Source organism: Ursus arctos, unplaced genomic scaffold (assembly GCF_023065955.2).
Source record: "Ursus arctos isolate Adak ecotype North America unplaced genomic scaffold, UrsArc2.0 scaffold_3, whole genome shotgun sequence".
In the NCBI taxonomy this organism is placed as follows: Eukaryota; Metazoa; Chordata; class Mammalia; order Carnivora; family Ursidae; genus Ursus; species Ursus arctos.
In genome coordinates, this window is record NW_026622985.1 from 66,487,845 (window position 1) to 66,515,443 (window position 27,599).

The following is a 27,599-nucleotide window of genomic DNA, read 5'->3' on the forward strand; positions in this document are numbered from 1 at the left end:
TAGTCTTATTCATTCTTTCGTACACTTACCTAATACCATCTATGGTTCAGGCACTCTACAGTCTACACTAGAGATAAGAAAATAAGATTTAGTCCTTGACCTTGAGGAGTTCCCATACTACCCTAGAGACACATATTACAACAGAGATATTTGCTATTGTTGGGCATGGCGAGATGGAGTGAGTCAAACCCTCAAGAGGATTTGGGGGCTTGGAATGCTGGCAAACAAAGAAAATAACACAAATGCATCACATTAGACTCCAGTCACTGCTGCCCTTGTCCAGCAGCCATGCCAAGAATATCTAACTTTGGAGCAGGTCACCTGGGCTCATTTAAAACTTAACTCATTATCCATCCCTCTCACAGAGCAAAAAAACCTGCTTTTGTACATACATTTCTAGATTGGTGACTGGCACCCCTCATTCATACTGCCTCCCCAGCCATAAACTCAGAAGGCATCCTAGTCGTCGTCTTCGCCGGCCAACAGGAAATCAGGAACTGTCTGTTTAATCTCTGCAGCCTCTCCTCTGTCCGTCCCCTCAAAGCACTACTAACATTGCTGCCTCCATCCTGGACACTGCAGGAGTCTCCCAACTGGCCGATCGCCTCATCTTGAGACTTGTCTCTAACTCATCCACTCTCCCCCGTTCACTGTAAACATTAGGAGTGGCTCTACTTCCTGTAGGAAAAGGTCGGACTTCCTCAGTCTTATGTATAGGTTAAGAGTGCTAATGCTTAAGCCAGACTACTTGGATTCAAATCCCAGCTCCACCACTTACTAGCTGTCTAGGGCAAGGCCCTTAGCCTCTCAGAGTCTCAGTTTCCTCAACTATAAAATAGGGAAGGAAATGGAATCTCTGTCATAGGTTTGTTGTGAGGGTTGATTGTGTTAATACTATACATATAATGTTAATACTGTACATATAAAATGCTTAACACTGCCTGGCACAAAATGAACCCACAGTGGTGGTGAGAGTCATGGTGTGATAACACAGTGTACATGCCAGGTAAATAAACACGACCAGAACTCATCTGGCCTTGCAGGGGTTAATAGTCTGAAGTGGGGAAAGAAAGAGGTAAACAAATTACTTCTTTTGATCGATGCTGTTGTAAATTTGAGCATGATGCTAAATGATTAAGGAGTCAGAGAAAACACTAAAATCTTACAATCTTAAACACTAAAATCTTAAAAATAAAAAAAAAATAAAATTTTTATTTTCTGGGAGTGCCTGAGTGGCTCAGTCAGTCGAGTGTCTGACCTTTGATTTGGGTCAGGTCATGATCTCAGGGTTGTGATATCTAGCCCCCACATTGGGATCCGGACTCAGAGTAGAGTCTGTTTAAAGTTTCTCTCTCCCTCTCTGCCTCTCCTCCCCGTCCACACACTCACTCTCTCCTCTCAGATAAACAAATAAATCTTTAAAAACAAATTTTTCTTTTCTGGATTACATAGTAACTTGAGTTCCCAAAACGACTTAGTAGTTCCTAAACCACAAGTTCCTCATACAAGAAATTTGCATATTTATGATTTTGTTCCCGTATGCCTGTACAGTAACCACAAGCAGTTTGGTTCTAGTATGTGTGAACATTTAGTTTCATTCTCTTAGGAATAATTTGAATAAAGAGAGACTGGGCATTGAACATACAAAAGGGAGGAGAAATGAACCACAGAAGAATATTAGAGAATTTGTAGTGAAGCCCTGGGAAAGCATACAGACAATGACAGAGATAAACTGTACCCAGTGGTTATTGGAGGAGGTGGCTGCTGAGATTTGCTGGTGGAAGTATTATTGCGGAGATTGCAAAACACTGGCAGAATACACAGAAATTCAGTGTGGCTTGTAAATACATATGAATTCAAAATAGCACTGAATGTGTACATTGAAGAAAAACACAGATTTGGGGAATGCCTTTTGGAACTGGGGGCAGAATAATGTGTTTGAATTTAGTCTTAACTTACTGTGTTTAGGCCCCTTAATGTAACTTTTCTAAGTTTCAGTAGTCTCATCTGTAAGATGGGGATTATAACAGTACTAACTGGAAAAGGTAGCTATGATTGCAAAGTGCCCTGAAGCCCTTTGCTGGTAATTTACAGATATCAAACACTTAGTAATGTTAGCTGTTGCTATTGGTGATGATTAATACATTGTTTTCTGTAGTTAGGCAAAATGAATTTATACATACATCATTCAGATTTGGGGAGAAGGGTGTAGGATGGTACCTGTTATTTTCTAGATGGCAGGTAATGTTTACTAATGGTACCTTTATTTAGAATTTTTGTTGTCTTTTGTTGTTCCATTCTAGTGAATGAAAAAATATAGTTTCATAAGTGTATTATCTCTCTTTCCCCGTCCTATTTTTAACAGGGTTTAAGTTCCCACAGAGTTTAACCTACAGCTGAAGACCAATAGAACTCCAGAACCCCTTGCTTCCATTGTATAATTTAATAAATGTAATAGTTGGTAACACATCACTTTTGTTAAGAGTGTTTCTTGAAGTTCTTGTATATTTTAAATATTCTCTCCATTGTCATGTGTACCCAGTTTTCACCTTTTCTGGTATTAAATAATTTTATGGAACTAAGATAAAAGTTTAATTTAGCGTACTTTAATATGAGCAGAGTATTTTGAATCATGTATTAGAGGACATGTCCTTTGAGACACCTTCTCACTCCAGCACTGTTAAGTGACTCTCCTATCCCCATGCACCCACAAACCCTATACATTCTGTCTCTCTCTATCCTTTCAACTTACTTGTACTGTCAAACACGTTGCAAGCACTTTAGCCTTGATAATTAGGATCCTATCATGCAACATTAAGCAGAAAAGACCAGCACTCAGTAGTAGCTACTTAGCTGGTTTTTGTGGAGTGAATAAATGCTTACCCAGAGCTAAGGCCATGGTCGTCAGCGCACCAGTGACTGTTTCCATGAATTGGGCAATTAAGAAGCCCTTTAGAAATAAGGTAAAGTAAGATAAAAACAAGGAGTAAAATTAGTAGTAAACTAATTCCAAAGACTTTTCTGTGGAATGTCTTTTTTTTTTTTTTAAGATTTATTTATTTACAGAGGGAGAAAGAGAGAGAGAGAGAATGGAGAGGAGGGGCAGAGGGATAGGGAGAGACAGTCTTTTTTTTTTTTTAAAGATTTTATTTATTTATTCGACAGAGATAGAGACAGCCAGCAAGAGAGGGAACACAAGCAGGGGGAGTGGGAGAGGAAGAAGCAGGCTCATAGCGGAAGAGCCTGATGTGGGGCTCGATCCCATAACACCAGGATCACTCCCTGAGCCGAAGGCAGACGCTCAACCGCTGTGCCACCCAGGTGCCCCAGGGAGAGACAGTCTTAAGCAGACTCTGAGCTGAGCTTGGAGCCCAACGTGGGACTTGATCTCATGACCCTGAGATCAGGACCCTGAGATCAGGACCTGAGTAGAAACCAAGAGTTGGATACTTAACTGACTGCGACACCCAGGCACCCCAGAATAGCTGTCTTTCTTTATGAAGATTTGCTGCCCTTCCTCAGATGCTAAATGTCTTACCCTAGTTGCCTAGTTACTTACTACTCAGTAGCTTGTGTAAGGTGACAGGTCCAGCCTTGCCCCCTGGAAGATTGAAGAGGGCTCCTGACACAACTGGCTGTGGTTTGAGGCCTGAATTCAGAACTATATACCTTACACAGCTCAACTTTTAAAGATACCATAGATGATGTTAGGAAAATGAATAGTATCGGCAGGAAAAGTGTTTATGACATATGTCTAGTAATTGAGCACTCATCTCTTTGTTCACAAGAACTTGAATTATGGTACATAATTGTGTAACAAGCAAATGGTAGACATAAATCAACATCAAAAATTGCTACCTGGGCCACCCAGCACATGCTGTGTCAACCCAACGTGAGAGCTGTCTTCTTTGCACATGAAAGAGTTTGCAGGTGCAACAGGAAGCAGCTTAAAAGACTGGCCTGGTATCATCTGGAGCCTCAATATATACCATTTACTTCCCATAGTGTGATGACTATCAGCCATAGGTCACAATTGGGCCATAGAACCTTAATCCAGCATGTTGCAGCCGTCCCCCTGCAAGTACCCCCGGAATTGACATTGGCCAGTGTCCAAGAATGCTTGAACAGCTGCTCTGACAAATGGGTTTCCCCCATTCAAGCCGGCAAATGGGGAGTTTGAGCTGCTTTGCAACACTCCCTGCTTCTAGGTTGCAGAATCTATTTTAAATGATAATAAAGTATCCTGCGCTCTGGCACTGTGTATTTTTCATTTTGGAAAGACGGAACTATCTTTAGGATTCTTTTAATGCAGGAGGTGAGAAATGATCCTCAAAAGTTGATTTCACCTTTTTCTTTTCCTTTTCCTTTTTTTTTCTTCTTTTTTTTCCCGCTTCTGCTTTTGCTTTTTCTCTCTCCCAGACAGTAAGGATTGTATCCTGGAGCCGCTTTCCCTGCCAGAAAGTCCAGGTGGCACCACCGCTTTAGAAGGTTCTCCATCTGTGCCTTGTATTTTCTGTGAAGAACATTTTCCTATGGATGAACAAGACAAACTTCTGAAGCACATGATTATTGAACATAAGATGGTCATAGCTGATGTCAAGTTGGTTGCTGATTTCCAAAGGTAAATTTTGTTTTTGTCCATGAAAGAATTAAATTCATTATCCCATAAATGGAAGGCATAACTTGTAGATAAGTTTATATATAAAATTATTCCTAGGCAAATATGAACATTCATATTCTTTTTCAAGCATTGTTGGTGACAGGGATCTTCAGTTGGAGCCTGTCAGGCCAAAAGGGTATTGTCCAAAAAACTCTCAGCTTAAGTGCTGTGATGAGGTTGAGAACCAGGGGGGAAAAAAAAGAGTCTTTCAACCAGCCAAAGGGGTATAAGAGTAGACAGCTGTTGAGGTCAGTGAATGAGGTACCGAGAGGAAGAGGATGAAGAGGATGAAGAGCAGATAGATAGAGGTGAGTGGTTGAGGAAATGCCAACCGTGGGTATGTGTTGAAATGGAGGAACTTCACCTATATAGCCAGGACCCAAAGTGAGCTACACTCCAATTTATGAGCACCTGACTTAGAATATCCCTACCAACAGACAGGTAATATAAGCAATTATTCATTGTTTTCTAGTTCCTAATTCCTAGAACTGATTGTCCAAGAGAAATGCCTTTCCTTAAGCAGATGGAGTGAAGCAATTATGTTCATGTTGTTATTAGTTGACACTTGGAAGCATTTTCCATATACACAATATCATGGTAATTAACTGGCTTTGTACAGTTACTGAAAGCATACATTTTGGTATATCTGGCCAGGACCCATTTTGAGATATTCTGACCTGATTTCCCTACAAAACACTGCAGTAGCCCAGGTGTTGTAATATCTCTGCATCTAAACTATATATAATCTGCCAGACCACATCATTCCTAGCAAGCTACTTCTTTCTCACTATGGGTCTTGCAGGGCAGCAAGCTTTATTACTAAGAGTGGACTATGAAATAGTCCTAGGGTTGAATGCAGGCCTAGGGTTGAATGCAGACTTGGTGACTTCCTGACCATGTAACTTCTAACAAACTACTTAAACTACTCTAAGCAGCAGTTTCCTCATCAGTAAAAGGGGATAACACCAACTCGCACAAGAGTATTGAGTATTATGTAAAACAAGACATGTATAGCACCAGCTAGTGCCTGGGACATCTTTTATATCCACCAGATGGTACCAAAAATTTCATTATATTTTGATTACAAAAGATATATATTTGAAATCTTAGTTTTCCATGACTATAGCTTGAGTTTTCTATAGGTATTTATGCTGGTCTGAAAACCTGATTATTAGTTGTCAAATATAACTTTTAAAGAAAATTTAATTTAGGATCCTAAATACTCTAAACTTTAAGAATGAGTTTGTTTAAGTTGGAATAGCCAGAATGCCTACAGAAGTAATATTAGCTATTCTCTAACCCTTCCTGTTCCTTTCAATTGCCTAGCACCAATACAGAATGTCTGTTGAGTGCTTTCTGTATTATTATGACCCCTTATATCCACTCAGCATTGCGATTTTTTAGTAGATTTTGGCATTGCCTAATCAGGAAGCAGAGATAGAATAGTGAAGGAGAGATGAATGGTTTATGCTGCCAGCTGGCAGAATAAACTAATTATTACATAATTTCAGAGGAAGCACTTCATACTTCTCATTCTCATTCCTTAATCTTTATTTTCAGTTAAAATATTTGTGTTTTTGTGGGTGTGTGTGTGTGTGTGTGTGTGTGTGTATTTTGGGAGTATTCTCATATATGATTTCTAATTGTATGTAGTCAGGTCTGTTGGATTTGCTTTAGATACTTTTTAGGCTAGAGATCTTCAACTTCTTATCAAGTAACCATTGACAGGACTATCGAATGAGGTGTTCTTTGGTAAGTTGTATCACTCAACTTTTCTTTGATGTAAATCTATTCTTTTACTCCGCTTTATCATGTAAATGCAAATTCTCCCTCAGGAATTGGAGGAAAATATGATGATCTACCAGTGATAATTGAGATTTTTCTTTCTCCTAAAATCTGTGAAAAATATCTAAATTTGAGTTTGTAGTTTCCCTTTGTGCTTATATATGATAGCTAAGTAGCTATATTTGTACTAACCTCTCTTTTGTATCATTGATACTAACCTCATCTGTATGTGGGCACAAAAATCAAATTATTTATTAGGTCTCAGACTTAGGAGGCATTAATTAAATGTTGGAATCAATCACCCTCTAAATGCAGTTATGCAATAAAATGGGTGCTTTAATTAAAAAGCAAAAGATACATAGCTGATATATGTAAGTGCTTTCTAAATAAAGTGTGCGGTTAACATGTACTTTAAATTTGGAAACCTAAATTTTCCTTGTCAGCCATCCTCCCAGTAAGCTTCATCACTCTGGTGGTTAGTTCAGATTGACCAAGAATGTATGTGAATAAACTCCGGCTTTTAAATACTTTTTAATATATCAGTCTCCTTTAGATAATACCCTTCTACTGTTTAGGAAAACCAAAAATTCCTCTCCAAAACAATACAAATATTGATGATTTGTGAGAGTTAAGTTGGAATCTTCTCAACATTATGTGACTTTTTCCTAACATCAGAAAAGTCGCAGGGGTGGGTATATGTGTGTGTATATGTATAGATTTATATGTATGTGTGTATATACATATGTATGTATACATATATAACTTCTCAGAGAGGAGTTGTTTCTCCTGAGTACAATAAGTAATAAAAATGATAAATAATAGATGAGATAGACTTTGTTTGTGCTTTACAGGAAAGAAGCTATAAATTTTCATGTTAAATATGTTTAACATTTTCTTTATTGGAAAAAAGTTAGCAGTAAAACTTTCTCAGAATAAAACAAAAATAAAAATCTTTCCTTTGAGCCATTTAACACAGTTATTTATACTGAACCATTTGCTAGCTTTATTCAGTAAATAAAATTTTTCCAGAAGATAAATGCTAACTCTTTAATTCTTGCCCCTTTCTATATTAAATTCCACTCATTCAGTGCTACTTAATTAACAACCATATCTCATATCTTTATGCCTCTGTCAGTAAGTACACCAATTACAGTGAGGGGCTGGGCAGACAAGATTACTAGAAGGTTTTTGGGGGGACACAATTCAGTGAAACATGATTAAAATTCTTTCAATGGAAGAAACTATTTGCTGATGACCTAATAATTACTCTTAGGGCTTTTTAACGAAGTACAACATGCTTCGATAACTGTCCTCCAAATAAAGAATTCATATCACATATCATTTCTTGGCTGCCTTTAAATATTGAGTGATTGCAACTGTAGCTTTAAATACACTAGAGAAGTAAGAAAACATGAAGAAGAGACGTACTAAATGATCCCTTAACATTGAATGTCCCCCGGATGGTCTTCAGTGGAGTGGTAATCAGAGTGAGGAACCTCTCCATGGTATATTGTAGCAGTAACCATGATGAAACTCCATTTCAAACTTGACTGTCCTGGTGTTTCTTTAGGTCCGTTATCTCAGCACCCGGTTCTGCTGTATGAATTTGCTTTGTCATGAAAATAGATGGCTGTGTAGTACGGTTTGGAAGAACAATCCATCTTCTATTCCTGGCATCTCTAATAGAGGTTGTCCTTCATCCCTGGCACTACTATGCAATAGAAAATATGCTGAGGGGAGAATAAGGAAAGTATCTGGGAGTGTCATTTTTATTTTCTTATGTCTTCTCTTGACTTTTATTTCTCCCTTTTTCTCTCTCTCCTGGTCTGGGGGTCAGTAGTGGGGTATGGAAAAGAGGAGAATGAGAGTAAGATACTGTGTAAGATATTGAGGAGTGAACGGTGCTTGCCCTCGGTGACCGAGGAATGTTTCCGCCTTTTGTAGGTACTTTTCTTCTTTTTGTGCCTGTCGATAGATCCGATATGCACTTGCCTTCTGCATCTGACACTTCTAATATGGAAGCCAACAAACTAGCCATAGTGTCGGTGGTTATGGTTTGGGGGTGGGCTGGAGCCTCAGATACACCATTTTTAGATCTCTTAAGATAAGGTCTAGCAGTATTCTATAAGAAAAGAGTTCTCCCCTTATTTAACCATCCAGGTCAGCAGTGTGGTTGTACAGGAGAAGAAAGAACTAAAACATGGTTGTATTTTCATACGTTCTTTAACTTCTTTTCCTTACATGTTCTAAACTCAGTGTTGTCATCTGTTTATATTTTTCTCTGTCACAGTTCTCTCTCAGCACATTTTTTTTTTTCCAGATACATAAACACCCTTTCTGTAGAGCACCATGGGGTTGGGACATTAATATTAACAAAAAGGGAAAGAAGAATTAAAAGGAGACAAAATAGTGAGAGTTGAAGGCTACTTACAGAAACCTACAAGAATCTTTAAATGCTCTTCTACCTCTTAAAAACATTTCTTGTTAACCTATGTACAAAACACTGCTAGGTGCTATATCAAGCCATTTAAAATGTACAAATTTTTACTGTCTATTACTAAATCTATTCCAGTAAGTCCCATCCCTTTCAGGGGTTTTTCTTTTTCTGCTGTAAGTGTTTTTGGGTTTTTTGGTTGTTCTTTATCAACCATATAGCCTGATAAACTGTCAGCTATTGAGTCAGCCTTTCCATGTCCCTTCTTCCCATGAAGGAGGCTACCTTCTTTTCTTGGTACCATTTGATAAATTAGACTGCAACTGCCAATATAAATCTTGTTAGATAAATGGGAAGATGAACAGGTTGTTGAATCCTGTCATCGTACTCCTTCTTTCATCAGACAGTGCAGGTCTGGGTGTTACGCTTTGCTTTAAAATTTACCCAGGGTGCTGCTTTTAACTCCACTCATTAGATACAACAATTGTAACCTTGGCTGGTTTTCCAAAAATCTGCCTCATTTCAGGCACAGTATACACATACAAAATTTTTCTATCTTGTCATATAGATATTGAATTTAGACGTCTCATTGCATTTTTTTTTTGCCTTCAGTTCTTTTTATGTGTAAGATAACCACCCAGCTTTCAATTTATTGGAAAATGTGTGATAAAGCCTATTTAATCATTGTCGCATTTTAAATTCACATAAACTTAGATGTGATTTCAGAAAAACTTCATTATTACATAAAAATAATTCATTTTAATTTCCCCATATGTCTGTTTATTGAATTTGGGGATAGTAAAGTTTAATCATGTCCATGCCTTTACAGAGTAATTTCATTTCATTAAATATTTATTTCATATTTCTACAATGCTCTACTGCCTTTCCACTTACAAATTTTCTAGCAGTTCTCAGTCAACATTTGATTTATTGTTTTGGGATAATTAAACAGTCTTATAAAATCTTATCACTCTATAGTAAGTAGTATATTGAGTCTTCTTATCATCCTTTCTTTTTGATTATTCTAAGGTACATTTTATATTGGAGGAAAAGGTTCACTGAACAGCCCATTACAGATTTTTGTAGTGTGATAAGAATCAATTCCACAGCTCCACTGGGTAAGTATACATCTTAGCTACCATATTTCCCCTACAATCCAAAAATTCAAAGGAATTATCTTACTTTCTTAAATTAGAATTCTCTCACGTGATGGCTAAAATTAAATTGCTCTGTTTTTGTTGCCTAATTTCAATAAAGCTAAACAGAACTATATACCAGAAAAGAGATCTAATGGACATACATATATGTATGTTTTTTAAAGGAATAAATCCTTCTGGAAAAAAACTATAAATACCATTTCTTATTTATTTTCCTAATCTCTCAACAGAAGAACAAGACAATTACTTTTTGTTATGTGATGTTTTACCAGAAGATAGACTACTTAGAGAAGAACTTCAGAAACAGAGACTGGTAAGAATGGTTTTAGAGGATGAGCAGTGTGTTGGAAATACATGTAAAATCATTTTTGTTATTCTTGTTTGTTTTCACTTTTAGTCTGTAAACTTTCAAGCATACACAGATAATACATAAAGATCTTAAAACAGAAGATAAGTATACTCGATTGAAGATTAAAGCGTTTTGTGTTAAAAATGCAGCGAGAAATTTTGGCTTTGTTTTGCTTCCTGGATTATCTCTAAAATAACAACAGAGCTTACACATTTTAGTGTAATTTTAGCTGCCTGGCACATGTAGGGTTCAGCAGTCGTGGAAAAATGCCCTCAGCTAAAATTGAGTTGAATTAATTAACTTTTTTTTTCCTCCTCTTCACTGGAATGTGCTATGCACTAGCACTTCTTTTATTCCCCTTTATGAATTAAGCATATGGTTTGATCATAGTAGCCTTTCTCATTTTCAGCTTTAATCATAAGCAAGCTAATTTGAAAATCTCAGCATTTTTGGTCTTTAAAAAAGGTAACAACATATACAAGTGTGAACATTTTTATTTTCGTAAGTTGAACAGAAATTGGTTCATTTTTTAAAGTTAATAATTTTGTTTGAAAGTATGCAGTTTTCTATTATTTGTGATTTAATCTCAACTACAACTTGAAAATGACTTGCTCCTCCTTTAGTGGGTACCTTTAAGTGTTCCTACTGTCTTTGGATTTACCTAGATAATGTTATGACAGAGAGCTGTGATTTCAGTGTTTTCTGCTAAATTCTCAAGATATTGAAGAAGAAAATAAATTCTATCATAGCCATAGGATTCAAGGAAGCCTACTGAAGCACATTATGTTTTGTAAACACCCCAAATGATTATTTCTCACATAGGGAGAAAGGATATTGTTGGGTGTTGATTTATATGTCAGAAAAGTTATGCTTTTACTGTGGCAACAAACCCAGTAAAAAAAACAGGACTTCTTAAGTCTTTCTTCTTTCCCTATTATAATGTCTTAAGTAATCTACAAAACAAGGATGACTTTGCAGTCATTTTATGGGTTTTGTTTGCTTGTACTTACTCATAATTTTTTATTGCTTTGAGTTTTTTCACTGTTGCTCACAGTGGCCTTAATCAAGAATGATCAAACTGACATAATCCTAGTACCCCCAAGGATTTCTTTATATCAAACCCTATTGCTTCAGCCATTGCTATTACTCTATACACAGAATCTTTACTGTATATCTGCAGATAGATGCAGTCTCAGAAATATTACATCTTTAAAATTTAGGTGACCTTTTAAGATTCTGACACCAATTTCAACATGTGTGGTTTTTCCCCCAAAACACCAAGCGATTCTCCAACACCAGCTGAGTATCCTACAATTCAACTCAATTCTGACACTATCTGCCCAGAGATAGTATCAGATTCCACAAATTGAGGCTCAGTCCCACAAAACTGCCCTCCGCTTCAGATGACAGTTGCAAGTCCAGGTTGTTACCTGTGCTTCTGACCCTGACTATAAATCAGAGGTTTCCATGACCCCCACCCTCCATCCACCTTGGGTTTCAGTAATTTGCCAGAGTAGCTCCCTCTAGGAAACCAGTTTACTCACTACATTACCAGTTTATTACAAAGGATATCAAAGAATATGAATCAGTAGCAGATGAAGAGATACATGCATGGGATGAGATCCCAAGCAAAGGAGCTTCTGGCCCTATAGAGTTTGGGGCCTGGCAAGACAGCCCATGGACGTGTTCTGGTTCATCAACCTGGAAGCTCTCCAGACCTTGTCCTTTTGGGGTTTTTGTGGAGGCTTCATTACTTAGACATGACTGATTAATTTATTGGCCTTTGGTGATTGAACTCAGTCTCCATCCTCTCTATCCTCCTAGGTGGGACCAGGGTGGCTAAAAATTCTAACCCTCTAATCACATGATTGGCTCCACTGGCAGCCATCCCTCACATCCTTAGGTTACTTGTGTGCTTTCCAGAAGTCACCTCATTAACATATCAAAAAACACTTTTTATAGCTCTGCACACTTAGGACTTTCGGAGCTACGTGCAAGGACAAAGACCAAATATGTGTTTCTTTATTAAATCACATCACACCTTCTTACTAACTTTATGGTCTGACAAAGTGATAGATTTGATGAAAGTGAGTGTTATGGTAGCTAAACAAAGTGTGAAATTGCAGCCAGTTCATATATATGTATATATTCGTTGAATTCCTGCTTAACTAGATAATCATACAAAGGGGAGAAATGGCTCATGTCATAAAAGAGCATTGAGTCTAGAGAAAAAAGATAAATATGTGTTCTTATCTCAGTACTGGAAATGATAGACTTTCTTGCAGGGCATGTGAAGATTAAGTAGATACTGCATGTAATATACTTAGAACAGTATCTGCCACATAGAAAGCACTCAATAAAGGTTGTAAATAACAGTAATAATACTGTGTCTTAACAATGAAATGGATTTGGGCAGTTGGAGAGTTGTGGAAATGGGAGGAAATATGCGTGTGGATCCAAGTATTCAAGATGTCTGGAAAGTTGATTAAGTCCAGTCTGGCTAAGGTAGAAAGATTTTTGGAGGAGTATGAGATGGATTTAAAGAGATGAGATGGAGCTAAGTTGTGGAAATCCTTCAGTGCCAGGAATATTGACTTTGTAGTGATAAAGACCCATCGATGTCTCCTCATTGTCTATGGGAGTGAAGTGGAGAAAAGATGATAAATACAGCTTTGAAAAAATCCACTTAAAGCTGACAAACTCTGGCAAAGAGCAGACCGACGTGGAGATGTGGAAAGAAGCTAACAGTTACTGAGTGCCAGCCATATGCCATGCCTTGCCTTAGGTCCTTGCTTCATGTCAACCCTGTGAAATAACTATTAAATGCTGTTCTGTTCATGAGGAAACTGTATCCAAGAAAGACTAATTTGCCCAGGACCATGTAGTGAACAAGAAGCAAGCTGGGGCTTTAAACCAAATGTGCCTGATACGTGCCTTTTTAAGGAGTGCCATGCCAGTCTAGTAGTAAGTTACTCAGCTTCCCATATGCCTTACTCTTATCCTAGACTCTGGGAATTGCTCTGTCGTGAATGCTCAGGGTCTGACAGGTTTGTGTAGGGAAGGGATTCAGGCTAGGATTGGAGTTAAGGGAAAACAGAGAAAATTTACAATAAGCCGCCACTGGGATTCATGGCTAGAGGATCAACAAGAAAAGACTTGCCAAATAGCAGGAAGACAGGTTGAATTTGAGGTCAGCCATTTCATCGTAATTTATGCTCTATAGTATGGAAGCATGAAGTTGGTGTGGGTGATGTTCCTTTGCAGTGATGACAAGACACCTCTCTTTTATGTATAATGAGCTCTACATTATCAGTAACAGGCATTTCCAGAAAGAAGTCCACATGATCAAATGGAAAAACTTTGAGCAAAAGTAATAGTACACCTTCTATCTTCCATCAAGGACAAGAACTTTTTCAGCCGCTTTTAAGAATATGAATTGGTGTACCATTCCTGAAAGGTGCTTTGTCCTCGTGTACTGGAACTCTTGAAGAGATTTATGCCCTTGGTCCTTACTCTCCCTCTAAGAACTCCTCGGAGGGTTAAGTCACCCACTTTGCCACAGCTTGGTAGTTTTTTCCTTATTTGTTATTGATTATATTTTTTCATGAATTTCTCTTCATTCATCAGCGTTTCCATCTGGCTTCTGGAAAATGTAATTTAAACCAATTAAGTTGCATTATGGTACTTGATATATAATGTGAACTCAGCTTAATGTCAGTAGGATCTCAACTCAAGTCCATAAGGGAAGGACCCTCAAACTGGAAAACCAGTATGGCATTTGCTCTCCTGATTTGCATTAATGGTAACTCACATATGGATTATAGTCTTTGATATTTACTCTCTCATTTGAAACTCTCAATAAAGCATCTAGTTTAATACTTTTGTATGATTTGAGTTCAAACCGACTTTGTCACTTCTTTGAGGGCAGTGTCTTATATTTAAATGTTCTTCATATATACAATGGAATATTACTCAGCCATCAGAAAGAATGATTACCCAACATTTGCATCAACATGGATGGAACTGGAGGAGATTATGCTAAGTGAAATAAGTCAAGCAGAGAAAGACAATTATCGTATGATTTCACTTATTTGTGGAACATAAGGAATAGCAGGGAAATCATTAGGAAAAGGAAGGGAAAAATGAGGGAGGGGAAAACAGAGGAGGAGATGAACCATGAGAGATTATGGACTCCAGGAAACAAACTGAGGGTTTTAGAGGGGAGGGGTTGGGGGATGGGCTAGCCCGGTGAAGGGTATTAAGGAGGGCACATATTGCATGGAGCACTGAGAGTTATACGCAAACAATGAATCATGGAACACTACATCAAAAACTAATGATGTACTGTATGGTGACCAACATAACATAATAAAAAAAATAAAATTAAAAAAATGTTCTTCAGTAGTACTCAATATATTGCTAAGTTCATGTTGGTATTTTCCCCTAAACTCCCCCCCCCCTTTTTTTTTATTCCTATTTCTGTGTGAGTAGCTGGACATACGTAGAGTCTAAATGATTCACTTCAGGTTACCATAGCAGATTTAAGGCTAGAACCATATTTCTTTTTACATTTTCTTGTAGACCTCACTGGTTCCTTGTGACATTTGTGAGATTTGTGTGTGTTCCCAGTTTTCTTTTTGAAAAGCTTGATTCCTATTTAACACTTCTTTGAGTTTTTTTATTTGTACTCGGAAGGAAACTACAGATTAGAAAAGATTCTTGAGAGTTTAATAGCTTGTATACCTTCCTTTCTTTAGCTTTCTTCTTTAAAAATGTTCCCTTGGGTGCCTGGGTGACTCAGCCAGTTAAGGACCCAAACAGTTTTGGCTTGGGTCATGTTTTCAGGGCCCACATCAAGCTCTACGCTCAGGGATTCTCTCTCTTCCTGTCCCTTCCCCCACCCCTGCCCTGCTCCGCTCACACCGGAAAGAAAGAAAAAGAGAGAGAGAGAGAGAGGAGAAAGAAAGAAAGAAAGAAAAGAAAGAAAAAGAAAGATCTTTTTAAAAATAAATAAAAATGGGGCGCCTGGGGTGACTCGGTTAAGTGTCTGCCTTTGGCTCAGGTCATGATCCTGGGGTCCTGGGATGGAGCCCTATCTCGAGCTCCCTGCTCAGCGGGGTGTCTGCTTCTCCTCCCTCTCCCAGTCCTCCTGCTTGTGCTCTCTAACACACGTTCTCTCGCACGCACGCAAATAAATAAATAAAATCTTTATTAAAATAATAATAATAAATAAATAGATAAATAAATAAAAATATTCCCTTGATCTCATCATTCTACTTTAATATCCTCCAGTGGCCTTTTACCCTCTTTTTTCTTCAGTGGGTATATCTAAGTTTCTCAAGGTCGTCCCCTCATCTAGGCTGCGCGCTCTCCTAACTGCTGCTGCTACGCTGATGGCTCATATTGCTGCTGGTGCAGAGTAAGCGGTCAGAATACCTGTTGATGGAGTTCATCTACAGCTTCCATCCTGGCTTACCTGTCTGAACCCCAATTCTAACTTTCCTTATGTTAAACTTCTCCATATGGATTTCCAGTCAACACCTTAAGTTGAATGTGCCTAAAACTGAACTTACTTCTTTCTCTACTGAAATTTGTGATTTGCCTGTTTTCTTATGTAATAGTACCACCATTCTTCTGGTCAGTTTGGAAATTTTAAGATCATCTTTAACTCCTGTCAGTTCCACTTCTGAGTCCCATTTTCATACCTTTCTTTATAATCCTCATGTCTTTAATCTTACCTTGACAGTGGACTCACCTCTCTGATTAACATAGCCTCTAGAATTTTAATATTAATATAATTTAATATTTTAATATTAAGACATAGCAGATCATTTTATTCTGCTAAAACCTGCAGTGGTCTTTATTATCTACACATTCTTAAGATTTTCTGAGCTAAGCCTGCATTTCCAATGTCTTTTATCTTTCAGTTACCCAGTGTCCAGTTCATTCATTTATTGAATAAATATTTATCTTGCACCAGACCATGTTCTAAATGCTGTTGTTCTGGCAATGTTTGAAATAGGCCACAGTCCCTGCCCTTATAGAGACTGCGCTCTAGTGAAAACACTGCTTGTCTCACATTTACTCCAATGTATAATGCCAGCCCCACTGGTCCACCTGTATAAATAACATACCCCTCAAGATATTGCTTCAATGCCACATTTTCCACAAAACCTTCCCTGATGCCACCTGTGAGAATTAATAACCTCTTCAGATCTCTCTTAATACACTATTTCATTTGGCTTTTCAGTTACAATTGTTCAGAAACCTGTCTTCCTTACTAGAATAAATGCCTTTTAAGGGTTAGGATTGTCCTGTTTACTTTGTATCTTCTCTGAGCCTTGTTCATAAACGTTTAACTTAAATTTAATCCTCGAGTATTGGTGAGATAGGTCTATAAAACTGTATAGTCAGATCTCCCTGATTTTTAAAAGAGATATAAAATAGCAAGGCAGACATCTTTAATCACTGGGTTACACCTTAGTATTAAAAAGCACTAGTTTTTCAATTGGCCTGTAGGAGAAGATGTGGCATTCATAAGCTCTCAGTAGCAGTATGTAACTTTTAATTAAATTGGGATAAGGGGAGACATCCATTTAACTGCATGAAAGTTTCTCTCTCTCTTTTTTTAAAATCACTATTATATCACCTTGAGCAGTCATTCATGACAACTATAAATATTGTATGACAATTTAAATTTTTTAATTTAAAAACGTTTGATTTTAATGCTGCTTCATATATTCCATCCCCCCCACAATAAAGCAACAACAAAATGAAATTCTGTATCTCCTACTAAGATTTTTTTCCTCATGCCACTTTTCTTTATAGATTTTAGAGATTTTTAGTAAAGGATTAAATTATTTTCTATTGATGTCTTCAAAGTAAAAAGTCAGTTTACATTTATACCTTTCTGGCGTAAGTCCTACCCTTGTAGCACATGCCCTCTAATTAAATCTGAAATAACTTTCCCAAACATAAAGTGATATTTCCCATTGAACTGTAGCATTATTAACAGTCAACAGAGATCAAGTTAGCTAAAATGACCACCGAGCAATTTTAGCCTTCAGATTAATGTTTCTATTTAGGAAATAAATATAAACCCAGTCTGAAACTATACTAAACAGAATCCTCAGGTTTACCATTTTGAATGCCTGTAACAGAACTTAAAATTTACGTGGCGCTTTTTCCATACATTGGCTTTATAAGACCAGTAAGACATCATTATATCTGTTTAGATGGAAAAAACAAGGCCAAAGTTGTTAGGAGAAATGTTTGAGGCCACAGTTACATATTGTATAAAATAGGAAGGGAAGCATCTCAAACTCCTGCTATTTCCCAAACCCCATGCACCATTCTTTTTACAATTGTACCAGGATCCTTTGTTCAATTTGATCTTCTATAAGCAAAAGTGACATTCTCTAAATTGATGTTTGTTACAATGAATAAAAATGGATGAGTGGAACATAAATACCTATGTAAATAAATAATAGTGTTTAGTTTTTATTGCTAGGATTTTTTTTTTTTTAAAGATTTTATTTATTTAGGTGACAGAGAGACAGCCAGTGAGAGAGGGAACACAGCAGGCGAGTGAGAGAGGAAGAAGCAGGCTCCCAGCAGAGGAGCCCGATGTGGGACTCGATCCCAGAACGCCGGGATCACGCCCTGAGCCGAAGGCAGACGCTTTAACGACTGCGCTACCCAGGCGCCCCTATTGCTAGGATTTTTTTTTTAAGAAAATCTGATTTCTTACTTTATTAAGTCAGTGGTAGATCGTAAGTTCTTACTCCTTTGGGCCTAAGCTTCTGACATTTTCTTTTCAAACTTAAAGATAGTGTGTTTCCAGAGTTTTCCCGATCTTTAGAGAAACATAAGGCTGCATCTGACCTTGAGTTTATCTAAGAATACACTTCTTCAGGCAGGTTGTACTGTACTGATCTGTGCCCGGCCATAGTTCTCTCCTCTTTTAGTGTGGCCACCTTTCCATTATTAAAATCCTTCTCTTCTTGCCTAGGCTAGATACCCTCATATCTTTAGTCCAAATAGAAATTAGCCTTTTCTAATTCTTATGTGTTTAACTCTTGTAATTTTTTTCTTCTGTCCTTCTACTTTTTTTTTTTTTCAGTGTAATTGTCTGTTCCATGTTAATGGTTACCTTTATGTAATTTTTTTTCTCTACTGGTTAGTTCTGTCTCTTCTGTCTCTTCCTTTCTCTTAAAGCCACCTCAGTGCAACTCCAAGTAGAAGAAAAATACTGTCTTTCTGTCCTATGTAGCAAGCAGATGGTTGTTGCTGTTATCATTGCAGTTTCAGAGGGGGTGGGAGGTGCTGATGTCTTTCAAGAAGGTGGAATATTAGTCACATCAAACCTTGTGGATTTGTGGGAGTATATAATAAACCAGTTAAGAAATTTCTCTCTGGCTTTTTTGTTTTACTGTCTTGCGTTAGTCATTGACATGTCTTTTCTCGTTTATTTATTAAGATCCTTGATATTATTGTCAAGTTAATTTTCTGTCAGCTCTCATAAAATGCTGATTTATTTTAAGAAATGGTATTGCTTTAATATAGTTACTCCTGCCTCTACATGCAGAGGTGTGTTTTTGTTTAAGTATACTAAGTGTATTTTATCAATGTATTACTAACATGAATTCAAAATACTCAAGTCATCAGATTCTGGCAGACAGATTAGTCTTTCCTGGGGCTACCTAGCATTTTTTGACACTTAAAAAGGAATTCTTTGGGGAATATGTAGCTTTTTACTTGACCCCTGCTCAGAGGGCTTCTAAAATATTTAAGTAAGTTGCAGGCAAATTCTGTTCTGAATGTGGTTGAAACTATACATCGATCTCTTTACACAAAATTAATTCATTTCCATTTTACTTTGTTAATCAAACTTGCTCGCCATCCCTTAAATTGGTGGAAGTTTACTGAGCTTTTTATACTTTAATTTCCTCATACTGAGTTTTTACGTTAGAGAAAGGATGTGATAGAAAAATAAGCCTTCACCATAACTCTGAGTGAGATCAAAATGAAAATACCATGCTTACTATAAGAAGATATGAGAAATGGCAGAGAGAACAAGAAAGGATGGTGTTATTTTTTATCCTTCCTGAGTTTGAAACAATTTGAAGACCATTTCAATAGTTTATATAATGTTCACTCATTCAGTTTCATATAACTCTAGTAAATGGAATTTTCCAATACTTTCAAATTTATTTAGAATAAAAATCCAGACCCCTTACCAAGGTCCCAAAGGGTCTGGTACCTGTCTCTCTCCTCGACTTTGGTCACCATATCCAGCCACATGGCCACGTCTCTGTCTCTGTTCCTTTGACACACCAAGCTCTGTCCAGCATCACTTGCTGTTTGCACTTGGACTTGCTGTTGACTATACTTGGAAAGCTAGTATCCAAAATCTCACGGCTTTCCGGAGGGGAAGGGAAGAGTTTTTGGAAAAGCTGGTATCTGAGGTAAGCCCCTAGAATGGAGCTACAGGCAAATGAATGCTTTGGAAATGCTTTTGGAAGATAAAGACATTTTAAAGAGTAACTCAAATGACTGAAGTGACTTAGGAAAAATTGGTTTCTGTAGAGAATTAACTTTAGCTATCAACTACAAGGTAGACACTCAAAAGTTAATATTGACTGACTAATTTACTAAGAACTTTTTTTCTCAGTGAGTAGGAAAGATTTAAACCTATTCTAAATTCCAGATTATGACCAAAAAGAAGGCATAGGTCGCAGTGCCCAGTGTAATACCGAACCTTCAATTAACCTTTGGGAAATTCTTGCTGAGTAAATGACATTTGTTTTAGCCAGCTGGAGTGTCCCAAGTCACCTGTTTTCACCAAAAAACAATATAAAACCTTCTCTATGTTAATTTTGATTCATTTACTCCTTTGCGGGGAGTGGGTTTGTGGATAACAGGAAGTCGATAGCAAACAAACTTCCGTGGTCTCTTTTTTATCACCAAAGATAGGTGAGGTACCATTCTCCATGCCTTGATGTCAGTTTCTCAAAGGAATGCCAGCCCAGAATCTCCAGTGCTGTACTTAGAAGCTGCAAATGTTCACACTCTTAAAAGGCTGATCAGTGTTCCATATGTATTAGGGGGTTTTGCCATTTGGTATGCAGTCTGGGTTCTGGTACTGTAACCAAGTCACTTCAAAAGAAGCCTAGTACTTTGTGACTCATTTATATCAACAGTACAGACCTTTTTTTGCATCTGACTAATATACATTTTAATAGTTATTACTTTTCTTTTAAACTTCCATTTTGTTGATGGTCTACTGTTTCATTTTTTACCCTGAACTTGTATTGATGGCTGAAAACTTAAGAAAATCTAAATTCTAGGGGCGCCTGGGTGGCTCAGTCGTTAGACGTCTGCCTTCGGCTCAGGGCATGATCCCAGTGTTCTGGGATTGAGCCCCACATCAGGCTCCTCTGCTGGGAGCCTGCTTCTTCCCACTCCCCCTGCTTGTGTTCCCTCTCTTGCTGGCTGTCTCTCTCTCTCTGTCAAATAAATAAAATCAAGAAAGAAAAAAAGAAAGAAAGAAGGAAGGAAGGAAGGAAGGAAGGAAGGAAGGAAGGAAGGAAGGAAGAAAGGAAGGGAGGGAGGGAGAAAAAGAAAAAAGAAAGAAAGAAAGAGAAAGAAAGAAAGAAAGAAAGAAAGAAAGAAAGAAAGAAAGAAAGAAAGAAAGAAAGAAAGAAAGAAAAAGAAAGAGAAAGAAAGAAAAGGAGGAAGGAAGGAAGGAAGGAAGGAAGGAAGGAAGGAAGGAAGGAAAGAAAATCTAAATTCTAAACTGGTCCAGGATTGATTCTTCTTCAAGGTTTTAACTCCTCTAAGATTCCTAAATGCTCATGACATCATCTCTTTTCTTGAGGGGATGATCTTTTGTAATCCCATCACAGAAGTAAAAAATAAATGCACTCTGGACCTTTGCTGGTCCCCGGACATATAGGGGAACAGAATGACCAAAGGGCAGTGTGGCAGGTCTCCTTGTCTGCCTTCTTTCCCTGCTGTCATCCCATCAGGTTGTGGCCAGACCTACTCCATTTTTTAGAAAGATAAACCTTCATTTCTGTAAATTTCAAATATCTTAAATATTTATTTTTTTATGTTTAAATCCGTTAACACCAAAATACATGCCTATAACTTGCTTAAATGTTCTAAGGAAACTGCACCGTAGAACTTGCTTGGCAAACTGCCAGCTAGGGTCTCCTGGGCCTGTCTTGATATCAAGTTCTTATACCACTAAACACTGTTGTACACTCAGAACTCAGGAATGATATTTTATTTCTCAGCATTCTTGCCCTCTCCCCTAGCAGCGACAAACCAATGCTTTGTAGCAATGCAAGGTTTGGGTCCTTCCCCCAGCAGCTTCTGGCTTTTGCTTTGAATGCTAAAGAACGGTCCCAGGAAGCGAGTGGGGTTTTGTGCCTGCTCACCACTGATGGGCTGTTCATATTTTTTTCCCCTACTCCCGATCTTTCTCCTTAGAACTCGGAGGTAATCATGAAAAAGAGCTGGATCGTTTTGTGGCAAGGGACTTAGCCTTTAAAAATTCTGTGAAATTTCAGCTGTTTTCTTCTGCTTGCCTTTTCTTCCCATGTTCTGTCAAAGGGGAAATAATTTGTGTCTCTCCCTCTCCTGAGAGAGGTTTATCGCCTTTTGGAATTCAGTTTGTCTGGTGCCTTGTGACTTCAGATTTTTTTTCTTTTCCTTTAAGAAATAGCTTTATTGAGATATAATTCACAGAAATACAATTCACCCTTTTAAAGTGTATAATTCAGGGGTGCCTGCCTGGCTCAGTCAGTAGAGCATGTGACTCTTGGTCTCGGGGTCGTGAGTTCGAGCCCCATATTGGGTGTAGAGATTACAAATAAATAAACTTTTTAAAAAATTAAATGGGGTGCCTCAGTCTGTTAAGCATCGGACTCTTGGTTTTGGCTCAGGTCTGATCTCAGCGTCACAGGATGGGGTGCCACCTCGGGCTCAGTGCTCAGCAGGTAGTCTACTGGAGATTCTTTCCTTCTCCCTCTCGCTCTGCCCCATCTCCCTCGCTCATGCATGCATGCTCTCTCTCTCTCTAAAATAATAAATCAATAAATATTTTTTAAAAACCTTTTAAAATAATAAATTATAAATAAATAAATAAATGTGCAATTCCATGGTTGCAAGTATATAGATGTTTGGATTCAAAATAAGGAATGATTTGTTTTTCTTTTTGATTTTCCAGCTTTTTCTCATTGCAAGGATATTCTTTGTGACTTTTAAGATTTCATTTTTAAGTAATCTCCACACCCACCATGGGACTCGAACTCACAACCCCAAGATCAAGAGTCGCATGCTCTACCTACTGAGCCAACCGGGCACCCCTCTGTGGCTTTCTTAATCCTAATCAGGATAGCAGAGCAGAACTCCTCCTCCTCCCTCTCGTTTATTTTAATTAATATCTTAGTGATTAAGTGCCACTTTTACTTAAAGTAGATGCTTTTCATTTCATAGTGTTCAAAAAGACACACACTTTGTCTATTGAATGAGGCATAGCTCGAAGAGACAATTGACTCAACTAACTAGTCGTAAATAAATTCTAAAACCTATTCTTGTTTGGAACTCAATCTTGATCTCTTAATCAAGCTGTTAGTGATAAGGATATCAATAAATTGCTGTATTTAGTTACCTTAGTATATCTTTTGTCAGAAGTTTGTCTTTCTAGGAGATGCTAGCAAATTATGTCACTCATTGCCAGGTGTTATTTGGATAATTTTCTGACAATCCCGCACCCACGCATCCAATCAGGGCTAGGCAACTGGTGACACCTTACTTAAAATTTAATCCATGCTAAAAGTTGTGACCATGATTAACAAAATACAACCTAAGAGACCAGTAGTTGGTGTTGGGAGGATGGAGTGGGATTAAAAATTATTTTTTTTAGGGATTTTTTTTTTTTTTTTTTTTTTGGTCTAGTTTGCGGCTATCCTCCTGAGTTGTTTTGATAAAGAATTAAATGACTTGCCATTCAAGATCCAGTCCATGTTTAGGACTATGTAGTTTCTATGAGAGTATCAACCCACATGTCTCCTCATTACCTTCTAAGGCCTGTGGCTCTGCATTCAAGTGAGAGCTAGAAAAGCAACATTCCGGGTGCTTTACTGAAAAGACAAAATCCAAATTATTACTGACCAATATTTATAAAAACCACATTCAGGGGACATTGTTTGAGTTCAGTTTCAACCTCCAATCAGGAGGAAGCAGGCATCTACATTGTATCCTAACAACCCTCACCCAACCCCTCTGCATCTGAGTTTGGAATGTGCTTTGGCATGAGAGTGAGCTTGTTTTGAGGATCATTATGAGAAACAGTCCATGTTGTTTGGTCTGTTTATTCCAAACATGTTGTCCATTATATCATGTTGTATACGTGTTGTCAATAACTTCTAGCTCCCCGGAGCTAAGCCAGACTTCACGAAGCACAGTCCCCCACAAGACTGTCCTTACTTTAACGACAGCCACAATTGGAGAGATCTCCAGGCCACCTTCACTTCTGACCAGCTGGCTACAAATTCAGGGGTTTCCACTACCCACAACTCTCAGGACTCAGGAAAGCACTGTGTTTAGATTATAGTTTTGTTATAGAAATAGATACAAATCAGAACCAACAAGAGAGATACATAGGGGGAGGTCTGGCAAAGTCCTAAGCACAGTTTCCATTATCTCCAGGAACCTGTTGCCCTCCTAGCACATCAGTGTGTGACAATACAGAGTATTCCCAACTGGGAAAGCTTACCTGAGCTTTGGTGTCCAGGGTTTTTACCAAAACTTCATTGAGCCTGATTGATTGAGTCATTGACCACAGAGCTGAACTCAACCGCCAGTTTTCCCCCTCTTTCTGAGGTAAGGCTGATATCATGTGGCTCAAAGCCCTGAGCCGCAAAGCACACAAATGGACTTTTCTGGCATGGCAGCCTCCATCTTGAGTCACCTCATTAGCATTACGTGTCAGGTGCTGTCAGAGGGCTCACCCTGAGTAAGAACACTTCAGCCACTCCAAGAAATATCGGGGGCATAGAGGCTACTTCGGAGGAATAAGGGACAAAACCAGCATAAACCCCTGTCTGATCGATTTCCCTTTTCTAAGAAAGCTGATAGCCAAATTTGGGGTCCACCTTTAGGTTTGAATTTGTATGTGTGCATGTGTGTGTGTGTGTGTATACTTGTACATACGTATTTCTTATTTTTAATCTTCAATTTGTGTGCTTATCATACCTAATTTTTTCTTTCTTTTACTCTAATTTTTATGCCACATTGTTTTATAGCAGCCTGAAATACTTACTGGGCTAAGTTAGAGGTGTAAATGAAATAATCCCAAAGACCTCAGAGATAATCCATGGTTCCGAAAGTAGAAAGCAGGAGGGCTAGGAGATCCTGCTACACCTGCCTTTGGAGGCTCTGGGCCACCGCTCTGACTTTAGTAGGGACATTTTTTGTGTTCTCTGTTGAAGGAGCTCAGCTGGACTCCTGAATTGAGGGTGCCTAACAGGTTCTGCTGCGCTGTTGCCTGTGGGCTGGATCAGGAAGGAACCTTCTTTGGAGCGTGCTGCTTCATCTCATGGTCACTCACAGCCATTCAGCCAGAAAGTCTGTTGTGAATCTGAAATGTCAGTATCTAGAGAACATTTTTTGGTATCTATACTTAATAACGTCAGCCTTAGTTTTACTTCCTGACCATAACACAAGCTATCTCCATTGGATATGTCATTCTAAGCCTCAGTTTCTGCTTTCCTGTATACAAATACTTAACTAAATTGAGATTTTTCTAAATTGCTTTTTCCTAAATTGCTGATTTTTATCACTTTCAGCCTAACTCACATTTTCATTTTCTACCTGTATATGTCAATCCCCTATGACTATTGAGTGCCATCTGCTCTGTCTGCTGTTTCATTAATGTTTCCTCTGCCTTTGGCTTATGAATAAAGATGAAAGACTCTGCACTGACCCCTTTGCTGCCATTCTTGACATTTTAAACCAATTAGACAAAAATACAGCTTGTTATTATGACTCTTTGCCTAATACATAAGCTGATCTTGTATTCTTACAACTGTGGTTTTTATCCAGGCCTATTTTGTAATGAAAATTTTATCTGATTTCATCAGATAAGTTTGAGAAGTTCAAACATATAACATCTGTGACATTCTCTTCATCCCTCTGTTCTGTAAATCCATGAAAAAAATCTAGTATATCTACCCAGCATGAGATTTTTTCTTTTTTTTTAGAAAAATAAAACCACAAAGCTGGTAGGCTTTGATTTACACATCTTTGTGATGCTTTCTGTGGATTATCTGTTAATATTATATTTTTTGTTTGAAAGTGAGTTAAAGTATATGCTAGAACTAATCAGATACCAAGCTTTACAAAAGAAAAAGGAAAGAAAGAGAAAAGAAAAACTATTTTTTCTTGATTGACCTCTGCTTTCTGCTTATTTCATTTACATAAGACTTCTCTTATTTTAAAATTATCAAGTCTAGGAAGAGCAGAGAGCCCAAATAAAGCTAGTCCTTGTGTTCATTTTCCCCAGTTATGAAGTTCTTCCTAGACTTGTTTTTATGAAAATGAGAAAAGTCTTATGCAAATGAAATAAACAGAAAGCAAAGGTGGAACAACAAATGGTTTAAGTAGCTCCCCTTGGAGGAAGGTCTGGAAAGGAGTTCAGGAAGAGTTTGTGACGTGGACAAAAGGCAGATCTTAATGGAATGAACTTGGGTAAAAATTAAAGGAGTTGTTTGGGGCCTGCAAGATCAGGGATGACAAGGGCACGCCGGAGTCTTTGTCTCTCTTACTGTGGTCGTCAGTTGTGCAGGTAAACTAGCTGAGAGTCGTCAGTACCGGGCCATCACCCTGTGAGAGAGGCTCCAGAACAGAACTGCCTGGTTTAGTTACTTGCTATTAAAGTAATTTTTCTTACTCTCCTGTCTATCCCATGCCGCCTCAAATATACCAAAGTGTAAATTAAGCTCTCCTAAGAAGAATCAATTTATATCACTTCTAATGTTTATACTTGGGTTTCGCAGTTTGGGGCCAGTTGATAAAACTTAAAATTTTGGCCAAAGAAAACCTTAAATGGCTTAGTATCCCTCTGGTTTGACTCAAAATCTTTTATGTTTGTGCTGAGCCAAAACCAAGGAGATACTAAGTGGAGAAGATTTTTCTTTAGCCAGATTGGGTTATATCATCACAAGCTTGAGAAATATGAGCCAGAACGGTGACTTTTAATGAGCACTGAGACTTGTGGACTGAAAATAGGAACAGGCAGACAAAGTACATGCTCGGCCTTGGCCTTACTGCACCAGTAGTGATAGAGTTCTTTATCAAGAGCTTTATTTGCTGGGTTTTTGTTTTTGCTGCTAACAAAGTTGTTGATATAGAGCTCTGAAATGTATTTTCTTTCTTTCTTTTTTTTTTTAGTCAAGCCAGGCATGTTTATAAAAGTTCACTTTACTTTAACAATACCTCTTTTATTTGACTTCTCCCATCCATTTCAGTTTTGATATAAGGTTCACTTAAACTCAAAAAGCAATAATTAAAATGGTCTGATACATCTATGTTATCTCTTTTTATTTCTCTAGCTTTTATCTATCCACTTGCTACCAGCAGGTAAATTTAAAGAATTTCTTGTATATTTGCTGTGTGCCTAAAGTGTTGAGCAAGTTCTTTAAATTCTGCATGTCGGAACTCCAACATATTCCAGTGCTGCAACCTCTGGAATCTCCGTTAAGCTTCACAGCCCCTGGAAATTCCTCCATCAGGACTCAGAGAGTCCTCCTTTTTACGTATACAGCTCAGTATTTGGACAAAGATCAAAAGAATCCCACTACGGGTTTCTTGAGCTCCCTCTCTTCAGCTCTGTTCTCTCTAGTACCTTGTCACACAAAGTGTACTCACTTTAGTATCCTGAACTCCAGTCTTTTTTTTTCCTCCATCCGATGAGGTAGCTACACCTCATTTGGGTTTCACTTCCCTATGTTGCAATTTGGAAAATACCCAGCAGGAAACTGGCAGTGTATTATTTTCTTCTTTCATGGATCGCAACCCTGCACTATTATCCGATGTCTGAAAACAGATAAAATAGATGAAGCAAGTTATTTTATAGTAGTTTACAGAGGAAGGATAAGTGTGATATCCATTATCCCATCATGGCTGAAACCAGTTCATTGAATT

General features: G+C 37.9%; 1 protein-coding gene across 2 annotated transcripts in view; it reads left to right on the forward strand.

Moving 5' to 3' along the window:
- Window positions 1-27,599, forward strand: part of ZNF277 (zinc finger protein 277) — a 104,062-nt gene that overhangs the window by 53,389 nt on the left and 23,074 nt on the right. For both annotated transcript variants that reach the window (XM_026509586.4, XM_057304233.1), the window contains exons 2-4: window positions 4,420-4,621; window positions 9,909-9,997; window positions 10,267-10,349. In XM_026509586.4, the coding sequence (XP_026365371.1) occupies window positions 4,420-4,621; window positions 9,909-9,997; window positions 10,267-10,349 (374 nt within the window). The remainder of the gene's footprint in view (window positions 1-4,419; window positions 4,622-9,908; window positions 9,998-10,266; window positions 10,350-27,599) is intronic.